Here is a 14,145-nt window from a genome sequence, read left to right as displayed (position 1 = left end):
TGAAATGATTTATACTTTTACTTTTGATACATAAGTATATTTTAGCAATTACACTTACTTTTGATACTTAAGTATATTTAAAACCAAATACTTTTAGACTTTTACTCAAGTAGTATTTTACCGGGTGACTTTTACTTGAGTATTCTATTAAGGTATCTGCCCAAAAGAGGACCTACTGCCTTTTACTATATCTTTCATAGCCCACTGATGATGGAGACCATTCAAGTGAACAGTGATGTTTAATAGCTGGCCTATGCATCTACACTGAACAAAAATATAAACGCAACATGTTAAGTGTCAGTCCCATGTTCCATGAGCTTAAATAAAAGATCCCAGAAATGTTCCATACTCAGCACAAAAAGCTTATTTCTCTCAAATTTTGTGCACAAATTTGTTTACATCCCTGCTATTGAGCATTTATCCTTTGCCAAGATAACCCATCCACCTGACAGGTGTGGCATATCAAGAAGCTGATTAAACAGCATGATCATTACACAGATGCACCTTGTGCTGGGACAATAAAATGGCACTATAAAGTGTGCATGTTTTGTCACACAACACAATGCCACAGATGTCTCAAGTTTTGAGGAAACATGCAATTGTCATGCTGACTGCAGGAATGTCCACCAGAGCTGTTGCCAGAGAATTGAATGTTAATTTCTCTACCATAAGCGAGTACATGTATGGCGTCATGTGGGTGAGTGGTTTGCTGATGTCAACATTGTGAACAGAGTGCCTCATGGTGGCGGTAGGGTTATGGTATGGGCAGGCATAAGCTATGGACAACGAATATAATAGCATTTTATCTATGGCAATTTGAACGCACAAAGATACCGTGATATAATCCTGAGGTCCAGTGTCGTAACATTCATCCGCTGCAATCACCTCATGTTTCAGCATGATAATGCACGGCCGCATGTCGCAAGGATCTGTACACAATTCCTGGAAGCTGAAAATGTCCAAGTTCTTCCATGGCCTGCATACTCACCAGACATGTCACCCATTGAGCATGTTTGGATGCTCTGGAACGACGTGTAGCCTATGACAGTGTGTTCCAGTTCCCGACAATATCCAGCAACTTCGCACAGCCGTTGAAGAGGAGTGGGCCAACATTCCACAGACCACAATCAACAGCCTGATCAACTATGGGGAGATGTGTCACCCTGCATGAGGCAAATGGTGGTCACGCCAGATACTGACTTTTTCTGTTCCACACTATTCCCAGTCATGTGTTAGCCATAGATAAGGGCCTAATGGATTTATTTAAATTGACTGATTTCCTTGTATGAACTGTAACTCAGTATAATCTTTGAAATTTTTGCATTAAAATTTTTGTTCGGTATAGTTTGAGGGCAAATCACATGCAAAACTTAACTTCATCTGCCACACAAGCAAATGCTTTGAACTCTTACCAAAGCCTCAGGATTTTAGTCTATGCGTCATACTTAAAAAATATTGTTTTGCCCGGAACGTGCCTCCTAAATGCATGCTTTAATAAAACAGTTGCTCATAGTCATAGCACCATGCTTCATGGTTCATTTTTCAGTGTGCAAGTGCCTCCCATACAAATTAGATCTGAGGAGTCACGCACTTGACGTAGGCAGGAAGCGGAGGCTCGGCGTGTCACTGCTGCACGTAGTGCGCAGCGTGACTGACCAAGTCCTCCTCAAATAATCATGTATAAGACATTTTGAGAGAAAAACGCGCACGTAACGACGACTCACCTTTATTTCGTTAGACACAAACTGGAGTTTTTAGATAACCTACATGAGCAAAATGCGCTTCTAAAACCGGGAATTCTCATGTTCACCGTATTTGGCCACAGTGGTAGTATGAACGCATCACATCCAGAGGCTCAGCCTCATCTCGGAACACCTTTTGCCTCGCTGTCCTCGGAAGGCTGTGGCAAACCTTTGAGAGGGGAGGGAAAGCCGCAAGTGTATATCAGAATGTGTTTCATCTCTGTTTAGCAATGGAAGTTGCTGGAATTGGTGAAGGGGCAGTGGATACGCGTGGATATCACTGGACACCGAATAAGCTTGTTCTCGAAAGAATTCTTGGCGTTGCATCCTCGGTTACTTTTACAATGTCAAAATCAAGGAGATCCTCTTGAGGCTTGAAGTATGCACGGACATTGGCACATCAGTCAAAACTGCCTATCAAGGCAAAATATTTACCCGTTTGTATCCATCATTGTGAATCATTTAACTTAATACACCTGCTGTCCACAATGAAATATGGGCAGAACCAAATGTATTTCATAGCGCATCAAATGAAAAGTCGTTATACGGTTTCTCAACCAGATTTACGCTGAATCCAGGTGCGGAACGGCGGGAACTGAGTTCTGACCATCTGCATCTCGCCTTGGGAAGAAGCTGTCACCATCGAAGTGGATATGTTGACATTAACGTGAAGATGGGTTTAGTTTTCGGTCTCTTGTGGCTATTCAACATATTTTTGGAGGGCATTCATTGCCAAGGAGTGTATGGTAAGCCAATGCATTTCTAAATACCCAACAGCTAGGATTAATACCAACTTGACCTTGTGAAAATTGAGTCGAATGCGAAATATGTTGTACAATGTATCTCTGTTTCTGTAGGCTATAATAGCCTATGACTCGCCCACAATGTAGTAGATTACAACAGGTATGCATGTCATCATTGCATTTAAAGACGGTGGCTCGCTCTAACCACAGGTGCTCTCAAGGCATTTGGCTATTTGAACCAATGGAGCATTGACACTGTTTCCGAGCGTCTAAAAAGATACATATCATCAGTGGTGGTGTTTATATTCCGCCACCGCGTTTGTGCGTGCGTTAAAGCGACTGGTTTTAGCACCAACCCACGACCGATTGTAGAGCCTCAATCTACCACCCACGGCAGCACAAGCCTGGCAAAGGCATCAACCTCTAATCTGATGTATAGAGCTGGTGGAATTTGATGGAATCCTGTCCTTAGACCTATATATCTAAATGTTGGATTCAATCACATCAGAACGTTTAGAGAAAATGATAGCCTATATTGTAGGCTGAAGGTTGAAATGTGAGAATAATGTTATATGAGCAATAATGTCATTGTGGGCCTTTTTAAAACCAACACTAGAAATGGTCTTGAAATAGGGTTTCATTGCCCCATTTCATTACCGATTTAATAATCATTAGCTCAATGTCGTTCCCAGAGACTAATACTTTTACAAAATCAGATTACTGGCATTGAGAATTTGGCACCCAGAATCTCATCAGTCCATGACTGCAACTGGGAGGGAGGGCTATTTCCTCATTTGGTGTCATATTTGATCCACTGTTCAACTTAATGCATGATCAAATCAAAATGTATTTGTCACATGCTTTGTAAATAACAGGTGTAGACTAACAGTGAAATGCTTACTGACAGGCCCTTCCCAACAATGCAGAGAGAAAGAAAATACAGAAATAATAGAAAAGTGATAATAAATACACAATGAGTAACAATAACTTTGCTATATACACAGGTACCGAGTGGATGTGCAGGGGTACGAGGTAATTGATGTAGATACTGTATCTACATATAACTTGGAATAAGGTGACTAGGCAACATGATACATAAACAGTAACAGCAGGCAAAAAGGGGCAATAGACTGGGTAGCTATTTGGTTATTTAACTAACTATTTAGCAGTCTTATGGCTCAGGGGTAGAAGCTGTTCAGGGTCCTGTTGGTTCCAGACTTGGTGCATCGGTACCACTTGATTTAAATACTATGGTGGCCAATAGCCAGCTGCCGGTGTTGGGCATGAATCAGTGGCACTGCCTGTGGTTATGGGGTGAGCCGAGTGCATGATCACCTGTGCCATAAAGGTTCAGACCTCTTGTCATTGACTGTAGTCCACTCACATACAGGGAGTATACATTAGGACTATCCAACCACTGCCGCCAATGTAGCAATTGATGGAGAACAGCTGGACCACGGCTTGAATAAGCTATTCTGTGGGTACAGGTCGAGGGCACTAGCAACAAGTTCCAGACTTTTGGCAGAGGCTGTAGTATACATTGCTCACTCACAGGGAGGCCACAGTATTGTTTTGCTATATGTTACACGTGACCCAACCTTTATGAGTGGTTTCCTACTGGAATGTGGCTGACTATTATTATTTTTATTCAGTGTTTTTTTTCTGATACAAAGTAACTTTGGGGTACAAAAAACAAATGTGCATTTATTCCTGTCTTCCTATTCCTCTCCTCTCAGCAGTCCCTACCCTTGTTGTAATGGGACTATCTAGGCCTAGGGTACCAAGTCTAAAAATGGGCAACCAACATTGTTTCTAACAATGTAGGAGTCCATTAATCAAGTATTTGAATGCACTGAAAACAGCATTTATTGTTAAATGTACACATTAATGCATTGTGTTCATCTACAAAATAAAAACATTTAATTGAACTTTAAAATTTTATAGTACAATTTCCAAATTTAGAGTATATATTAAAAAAAAACATTAACAACAAACTATGACAGGGTAGTACAAATATAGTGAGAAAATACTAAACATGCAAAACAGATTCAGTATAAAATACTAAGATATTAATAAAAAATCAAACAGGAAATTGGTCCATGATTTACCTTCGACAGATTTTGTGAATATACAATGTAACGCAAAATACTTCTCTATGGCATTCATTTTAAAAATTATTAAAATTAGAAAGTTATGATGATTTCTGGTTAGTCACTCTACATTCCTCCACAATAGGGTGTTATACCAACGTATATGCATCCATTAAACAAACAGCTTGCACATTCCAAATAACTCACCTAATAACCACACAGATCATAGTCAGTTGGAAATGTAGAAATCTGATCGCAAATATTCTAAAATAAAGAATTAGGCCATTGAGAGGTAGTGATGCCTAACTCTAGCCTCCGTGGTGGTCTATGAGCAATTTGATGATCCTGTTGATGCAGGAATGCAAAGTTGTAGGGTATTCAAGGTTTAAAAAGTCTTCTTAAAGTGTGTAATTTCCGTTTAAAAATGTCAGACTTTATTTGCCCTAATGAAAAATGAATCAACCCCTATAAAAAGGGTTAATTAATTATAATCCACAAAACAATTCACATTTCCTGCTTTGTGAAACTGGCTCAAATTAAGATAACTTTATTAAATTTTTTTATACAGTGAATACATAAGTAGGTAGGTTGCAACATTGTTACTGTCTGCACATCTTTATCTGTAGGCAAATGTTTATATGTAGGCAAAAAATCTACATATTTTTTCCTCACAGACCAGCTAAAATCATTAATACTCACTCCTTGGCCCCAAATTGCAATATTACTGCTTTTAGAGATGCATAGTGACTGTAATGGATTCAGAGGCTTTGACGGATAATGGTACACCTTAGCACTTTCATTTGGTTGGTCTGAAAGCAGGTACATTTTTAATCAGTCTTTTTTTAATTCTCATTTTGTGTTTTATTGAAGATCAAGTAGAAATGTAAAGTTAAATGAACAAAGACTTGAATTAATTGTCAACCTGGAAGGATATAGTAGTGCTAATGGTTACTATTGGAGTGCTGGCATGAGTGTAGTGTCAAATCTTACCAGAATTTGTACATGCCAAATTTACATAGGTTATATGTTCATACCTTGTTAGGAAATCATACATTCTTTAAAGCTGTGTAGCATTGAGACTTTTTTGTAGAAAACTAAGATTGTGATTTTTACAGTATCTTGTAGTGTTCAGTAATTTACTGCCGTCACAGTAGGCATACATAATTTACATTTGCTCCTGAGAATGATTTAATTGCACCTCACTTTAAATGCAGTATGTCAAATCTCTGCAGCATTCAAATATAGTTGTATTGCTTTCCTTTTCTTTCAATGCTTTTGAAGTCTACAAAACCTTGAACATGCCTGCTCAGTGGGTCTTCTTCATGGCCTAGACCCGAATTTGACTTCTAAGCTATTCAAATTAACGTTGATTGCAAAAGATGAGGATTTTTTTTGCATTTAAGTTCTTATTTCTTCCTCCACAGACGCCTTCACCAATTATCTTGCATCCAGGCCCCCTCATTCTCTAGCAGTGGGACTGGGAACCATATTCAAATGAGTCCTCTCACACCCACCTGCTTCTATCTATCCTACAAATTCTCAGAGGGGTAGACTTGATCCATCGGTCATATACTGTGTAGCCTCAGGTCCAGGCTCCCTTCACTTGGGAGTATGGTTACGCGAGACTATAGACACTATGTGACTGAATAAAAATTCATTGAAAAATTCATTGACTTCTCTACACACATCTTGAATCCTTTTCACGGTACGATGAAGTCACCTCTGCCTCATAGAATCGACACAACTTGCAATTCGTAACCATGGGCTGCAGAGATACCCGATTCCCCAGTCACATTCACTTAGTTAATTGCCTAGAGAACATGCTGCAACGAATAGAAGTATACGCTCCTATATGGAGCGTTGGCTCAGTTCAAGTAAAAATATTCATTTCTCGAAGGCATCCGATCAGTCTGCAGTCTTTCAGTGGGTGGTGTGAACATTGACCCCTGAGACTGAATGCTTCAAGTAATTCTTCCATGCTTATACACTACCGTATGCCTCCTTTGTGCTGTAGTATGGTACTGTAGGTTAAATGATCTGCAAGCTGGGGAATCAAAATGGCCCTTTGATCATTTCCATTAATCTTTTAGCTGTGATGAGGTGGCAATGTACTTTAGCTACAGTATGTACAGCAGAAAATATAGTTCTCACAGGACAAACATTCCATTCGCTAGCCTCTGCAAACATAAATAGTCATCATTCACGTGAAAAGCGTTTTTTTTAAAAGTGGCTTCTCCCCAGCCATTAGGCATCTATTATTAAGACACTTGTCACATCTCCGGCATGCATTGCTCAGCATTACAGGGACTGACGTGATTAAAAATCGCTGGTGATGCTGGGTCAGTGGAAAAAAAAAAAACTATGCATATGCTGTACTAGAGGGTAAATCCCATTGCTCTGGGATCAGGTCAGAGGAGATTACTATTTGATGTCAGAAGTAGGTATTTGACGGTCATGGAATTTTGTATGATGGTAATTAGCCAGCCAAATGCCCGCAGTTTCCCGATTTAACTGTACAAATAGCAACAACAAAAAAACATACACTAAGTGTACAAAACATTATGAACATCTTTCTACTATTGAGTTTGATCCCCTTTTGCGCTCAGAACAGCCTCAATTCATCAGAGCTTGGACTACAAGGTGTCAAAAGCATTCCACAGGGATGCCAGCCCATGTTGACTCCAACGCTTTGGGTGGTGGAGCATTCTTGATACACACGGGTAACTGTTGAGCGTGAAAAACCTAGCAGCGCTGCAGTTCTTGACACACTCAAACTGGTGCGCCTGGCACCTACTACCATACCCTGTTCAAAGGCACTTAAATATTTTGTCTTGCATATTCACCCTCTGAATGGCACACATACACAATCCATGTCTCAAGGCTAGAAAATCCTTCTTTAACCTGTCTCCTGCCCTTAATCTACACTGATTTGAAGTGGATTTAACAGGTGACATCAATAAGGGATCATTGCTTTCACCTGGATTTACCTGTTCAGTCTGTCATGGAAAGAGCAGGTGTTCCTAATGTTTTGTACAGTGTATTTACAGTACCAATAAAACATTTGGACACCTACTCATTCAAGGGCTTTTCTTTATTTTTACTATTTTCTACATTGTAGAATAATAGTGAAGACAAACTATGAAATAACACATATGGAATCATGTAGTAACCAAAAAAGTGTAAAACAGATTTAAATATATTTTAGATTCTTCAAAGTAGCCACCCTTTGCCTTGACAGCTTTGCACACTCTTGGCATTCTCTCAACCAGCTTCAATGAGGAATGCTTTTCCAACAGTCTTGAAGGAGTTCCCACATATGCTGAGCTCAAATAGCTCTTACACAGCCTGGAGGTGTGTTTTGGGTCATTGTCCTGTTGAAAAACAAATGATAGTCCCGCTAAGCGCAAACCAGATGGGATGGTGTATCGCTGCAGAATGCTGTGGTAGGCATGCTGGTTAAATGTGCCTTGAATTCTAAATAAATCTCCAACAGTGTCACCAGCAAAGCACCCCCACACCATCCACCGGTCTAATGTCCATTGCATGTGTTTCTTGGCTCAAGCAAGTCTCTTCTTCTTATTGATGTCCTTTAGTAGTGGTTTCTTTGCAGCAATTTGACCATGAAGGCCTGATTCACACAGTCTCCTCTGAACAGTTGATGTTTTGTCTTGAACTCTGAAGCATTTATTTGGGCTGCAATTTCTGGTGACGCTAATGAACTTATCCTCTGCAGCAGAGGTAACTGGGTCTTCCTTTCCTGTGGCAGTCCTCATGAGAGCCAGTTTCATCATTGCGCTTGGTTTTTGCAACTGCACTTGAAGAAACTTTCAAAGTTGTTAATTTTCCTTATTGACTGACCTTCATGTCTTAAAGTTTGGCTCAAACACATTAAATGCATTAAGTAATTCCACAAATTAACTTTTACCAAGGCACACCTATTAATTGAAATTCATTCCAGATGACTACCTCATGAAGCTCGTTGAGAGAATGCCAAGAATGTGCAAAGCTGTCATCAAGGCAAAGGGTGGCTATTTCAAAGAATCTCAAATTTAAAATATATTTTGATTTGTTTAACACTTTTTTATGGTTACTAAACTCAGCAAAAAAAAGAAACGTGCCTTTTTCAAGGACCCTGTCTTTCAAAGATAATTCGTAAATATCCAAATAACTTCACAGATCTTCATTGTAAAGGGTTTAAACACTGTTTCCCATGCTTGTTCAATGAACCATAAACAATTAATGAACATGCACCTGTGGAACGGTCGTTAAGACACTAACAGCTTACAGACAGTAGGCAATTAAGGTCACAGTTATGAAAACGTAGGACACTAAAGAGACCTTTCTACTGACTCTGAAAAACACCAAAAGAAAGATGCCCAGGGTCCTTGCTCATATGCGTGAACATGCCTTAGGCATGCTGCAAGCAGGCATGAGGACTGCAGATGTGGACAGGGCAAAAAATTGCAATGTCCGTACTGTGAGACGCCTAAGACAGCGCTACAGGGAGACAGGACGCAGTGGCAGACCACGTGTTACAACACATGCACAGGATCGGTACATCTGAACATCACACCTGCAGGACAGGTACAGGATGGCAACAACTGCCCGAGTTACACCAGGAACGCACAATCCCTCCATCAGTGCTCAGACTGTCCGCAATAGGGTGAGAGAGGCTGGACAGAGGGCTTGTAGGCCTGTTGTAAGGCAGGTCCTCACCAGATATCACCGGCAACAATGTCGCCTATGGGCACAAACCCACCGTCGCTGGATCAGACAGGACTGGCAAAAAGTTCTCTTCACTGACGAGTCGCGGTTTGTCTCAAAAGGGGTGATGGTCGGATTCGCGTTTATCGTCAAAGAAATGAGTGTTACACCGAGGCCTGTACTCTGGAGTGGGATCGATTTGGAGGTGGAGGGTCCATCATGGTCTGGGTCGGTGTGTCACAGCATCATCGGACTGAGCTTGTTGTCATTGCAGGCAATCTCAACGCTGTGCGTTACAGGGAAGACATCCTCCTCCCTCATGTGGTACCCTTCCTGCAGGCTGATCCTAACATGACCCTCCAGCATGACAATGCCACTAGCCATACTGCTTGTTCTGTGCGTGATTTCCTGCAAGACAGGAATGTCCGTGATCTGCCATGGCCAGCAAAGAGCCCGGATCTCAATCCCATTGAGCACGTCTGGGACCTGTTGGATCGGAGGGTGAGGGCTAGGGCCATTCCCCCCAGAAATGTCTGGGACCTTGCAGGTGCCTTGGTGGAAGAGTGGGGTAACATCTCACAGCAAGAACTGGCAAATCTGGTGCAGTCCATGAGGAGGAGATGCACTGCAGTACTTAATGCAGCTGGTGGCCACACCAGATACTGACTGTTACTTTTGATTTTGACCCCCCCTTTGTTCAGGGACACATTATTTAAATTCTGTTAGTCATGTCTTTGGAACTTGTTCAGTTTCTCTGTTGTTGAATCTTGTTATGTTCATACAAAAATTTACACGTTAAGTTTGCTGAAAATAAACGCAGTTGACAGTGAGGACGTTTCTTTTTTGCTGAGTTTACATGATTCCATATGTGTTATTTCATAGTTTTGATGTCTTCACTATTATGCTGCAATATTAAATAAAGAAAAACTTTGGAATGAGTAGGTGTCAACTTTTGACTATTAATGTATACATATATTTTTTTATTCTACGCACATTTTCTCCTTTCCTGTGCATGTGCTGCCTTAGAAATAGAATGAATAGAACGGCGTCCCCATTCAAATCAATGATAGCATAATGGGTGGATTGGCGGAAATCCCCATTTACTGAATTTTTACCCAATTTTTTAAACTCTAAAATGCAGCAGAAACAAGCTAAATTTACTCCAGCCATTATCACCTTGTTGCTGTAGCTTCATTCACCTCAGTCAATAGGGGATTTAACATTAAACAAACACGTCTGACAATTATTAGTTGCCTGCGACGCACTTGCTGAACATTGCAAATAAAACTAGCTTAGTTTAATCTCAAGTCAAACAGCAGCTACCTAGCCAAAGCCATCTACTATAGCCATCTTTACTTTTGCAATGTGTTGAGAAAAAGACCCGCTGTTCCATGAAACTGCGTCAATGCACTCTCCACAGAGAGGAAGAGGCGACGCGAGAGGTTACACTCTCGCCAAAATCTGTCCAAAATAAGCCCAATGGGTATCTATGGGCTTATTTTTGGACCTAAACTGCCTTTCCACCTTTGGGACAACGATTCCCATTGTTAGGGTGTAGACATGAGCATCTCGTCATTGTATAGAGAGTTCTGCTCTCCATAAAGCCAGCTAGCTGTACAATCAACCTTCCCTCCCGCTCTCAGTTGTCGGCATGGCCCTGAAGTCAGCCTCTAATACCGCTAAACTGAATTTGCCTTTTAATTGGGATTGTAATGATTTTAGTAGCCTATTTTAAATTGTTGGTGTTGAGCTAGGGAACGAATGCCCAATTGAAGCCCCTGCACTTCTGAGACCATTGGTTCCATTGAGCCAGCCAAGCTCAATCAAGCACAGCTGCAATACGTCACTTTTTGGGTGACCTGACCAATTTCACATAGAAATGTGAGTTATATATCATTCTTGTTGAAAGCAAGCCTAAGAAACAGTAGATCTGTTCTATGTGTGCTATTTCTGTGCTTCCCATTCTTAAGTTTTGTTTTGGGTCTTTTACTTTCAATTTTGTACATACAATATTTTTGGTTATTGAAAGAACATTTCACAGCGGTTTATATTGTACAATGATTCTCTACACTTGTATTGTCACAAACTGAAATTAGGCAAACTATTCTAACCTTAGCAACCATGAAATGGAGGTGTGATTTCTGCATATCGCACCTTTTTTAAAGAGTAATTCTCAAGGCCAATTTCAGCCTTTGCCCAACCCCTTAAAATGTAAAAAAAAATGCATTCAGGTGAGAAGTTGTGGGTGGGGGGAATATTCATTTGGGGGGTGGGTAATCGTAGTTTCACTGTAACTAAAACGTCTGGTTTTTGATGATTCTTTTTTGTTCTTCATTAAAGTTACTAAAGAAAACAAGGCAACAGTGAACATGTCATCCCCCACGAATGATGCAGCACCCCCCTTTGGCCAATCAGTGTTATTTTGTAAATGCTGAAGGGCAAGACGCATTATTCACCCAAGTTTCGCGAAAATCGACCAGTGGTGTCTGCGATATTGCGTGTGACATACAGTTGAAGTCGGAAGTTTACATACACCTTAGCCAAATACATTTAAACTCAGTTTTTCACAATTGCTGACATTTAATCCTCGTAAAAATTACATGTCTTAGGTCAGTTATGATCACCACTTGATTTTAAGAATGTGAAATGTCAGAATAATAGTAGAGAGGATGATTTATATTAGCTTTTATTTCTTTCATCACATTCACAGTGGGTCAGAAGTTTACAATACACTCAATTAGTATTTGGTAGCATTGTCTTTTAAATTGTTTAACTTGGGTCAAACGTTTCGGGTAGCCTTCCACAAGCTTCCCACAATGTTGGCCCTTCCCACAATGTTGGACTGTTTTTTTCTTTTCTTCATTAGGATAAATCAAGGGAAGCTTTTTTGAGTTTTAGTGTATATAGACTTTAGGGAGGGATTTACGGAATATTAAGGACATTGAAAGTCGGCCGCATTTGCCGGTCAAGGATGGATTGATTCTTATTGTCGGAGTGTTTGCAGCCAGTAGCCTATTATTGTTTTCCATCGCTGGTTCTTGGCTCTCTCCTTTTCATGATCTTGTTTAGAAAGTTTTCTCTTTAGGACAACAGGAACCGATATCACAGGTTCCAAACTGTTGAAGGGATCCATAACCAAAAGGTTCACGACACTCAAGAGCTCAAAGCTAACACAATGCTAGGTAGCCAGCATGCAAACAGCTGAAAATGACAGCGGTCTATCACCGCACCTGGCTAACTAAGCTAGGGGTTAGCCTAAATTAATAAGGTTTTGATTACGTTCCTCATTGTGGAAAAAATATTTAGAGAAATCTAACTTATGACTGAACAGACAAATGTAATGGATATTATTCGCTAAATGACCCACTTTTGCACCAGCGGCAAAAACCATACAGTACGTAATCTATCTGGACAATGGATGTAGCCAGAGCCATATATTTAGAGTTGGTGCAACTTTAAGAATTTCTAATATTGTTCTAATTCTAGATATTCAGTTACATGGCTTTAAAAAAATATTCCCCATGTAGTGTTAATGGGTGCTAATATTGCTGCCATAGAATGTTGTAGCGTCATGTAAATGCATCATATGTAATGTAGATAGCTCAATGTCCCAACTCTCTAAACCACATGTCGAACTCATTCCACGGAGGGCCGAGTGTCTGTGGGTTTTCACTCCACCCTACTTGATTGATGAATTAAGGTCACTATTTAGTAAGGAACTCCCCTCACCTAGTTGTCTAGGCCTTAATTGAAAGGAAAAGCCAAAAACGTTTTGGTATGAAACAAGTGTGTCGGATTTCTCGTTTGGCAAAACAAATAAAACACATTCTAAAGCACATCTAAAGTTAATGTTTTAAAAGTAGGAGAACAGCCATAATTCATATACAGGGACCCATGAGTATTTGTTCTAGATAAGAAATTGGCGTTTATCGTGTTTTGCAATCAAACACTTAATTTACAGTTTAGTCATTTTTAGCTGTCATGTTATATCTAACTAGCTAATGCTGGGTAGTTCTGGCTGTGTGAAAACCTGATAGCTAATATTTTGAAGTCAATAATACTCGCTAGCTAGTACAGAATTACTTAGTCTTCATCATAGGGTCAACAAGTTAGCAATGGATGTGCCGCCAGTCAAGAAGAGAAAAAGAGGCTGTTTCCTCTATCGTAATCGCTCCTCTTTCACCCCAGCTGCCAAACTAACCCTGATTCAGATGGCCATCCTACCCATGCTAGATTACGGATACATAATTTATAGATTGGCAGGTAAGGATGCTCTTGAGCGGCAAGATGTTCTTTATCATTCGGCCATCAGATTTGCCACCAATGCACCTTATAGGACACATCAATGCACTCTATACTCTTCTGTAAACTGGTCATCTCTGTATATCCGTCGCAAGACCCACTGGTTGATGCTTATTTATAAATCCCTCTTAGGCCTCACTCCCCCTATCTGGGATATCTACTGCAGCCCTCATCCTCCACATACAACACCCATTCTGCCAGTCACATTCTGTTAAAGGTCCCCAAATCCCACACATCCCTGGGTTGCTCGTCTATTCAGTTCGCTGCAGCTAGCGACTGGAAAGAGTTGCAACAAACAGTCAAACTGGACAGTTTTATCTCAATCTCTTCATTCAAAGACTCAATCATGGACACGCTTCCTGACAGTTGTGGCTGCTTTGTGTGATGTATTGTTGTCTCTACCTTCTTGCCCTTTGTGCTCTTGTCTGTGCCCAATGTTTGTACTATGTTTTGTGTTGCTGCCATGTTGGTTTCATGTTGTGTTGCTACCATGCTGTGTTGCTGCCATGCTATGTTGTTGTTTTAGGTCTCTTATGTAGTGGTGTGTTTATATTTTAATTTATT

At 40.4% G+C, this 14,145-nt stretch overlaps 1 protein-coding gene across 1 annotated transcript in view; it reads left to right on the top strand.

Annotated features, from left to right (window-relative positions):
* Positions 1 to 1,596: 1,596 nt before the first annotated feature.
* The window catches only part of LOC115162650 (MAM domain-containing glycosylphosphatidylinositol anchor protein 2-like), a 230,038-nt gene continuing 217,489 nt past the window's right edge, over positions 1,597 to 14,145 (top strand). Inside the window, exon 1 of the mRNA XM_029714139.1 lies at positions 1,597 to 2,488. Coding sequence (XP_029569999.1) covers positions 2,416 to 2,488 — 73 coding nt within the window. The 5' untranslated portion in view covers positions 1,597 to 2,415. The remainder of the gene's footprint in view (positions 2,489 to 14,145) is intronic.

This window comes from Salmo trutta, chromosome 25, assembly GCF_901001165.1.
Source record: "Salmo trutta chromosome 25, fSalTru1.1, whole genome shotgun sequence".
NCBI classification, from domain to species: Eukaryota; Metazoa; Chordata; class Actinopteri; order Salmoniformes; family Salmonidae; genus Salmo; species Salmo trutta.
Note: the sequence above shows the minus strand (reverse complement) of the source record. Positions and strands in the feature narration are given on the sequence as shown.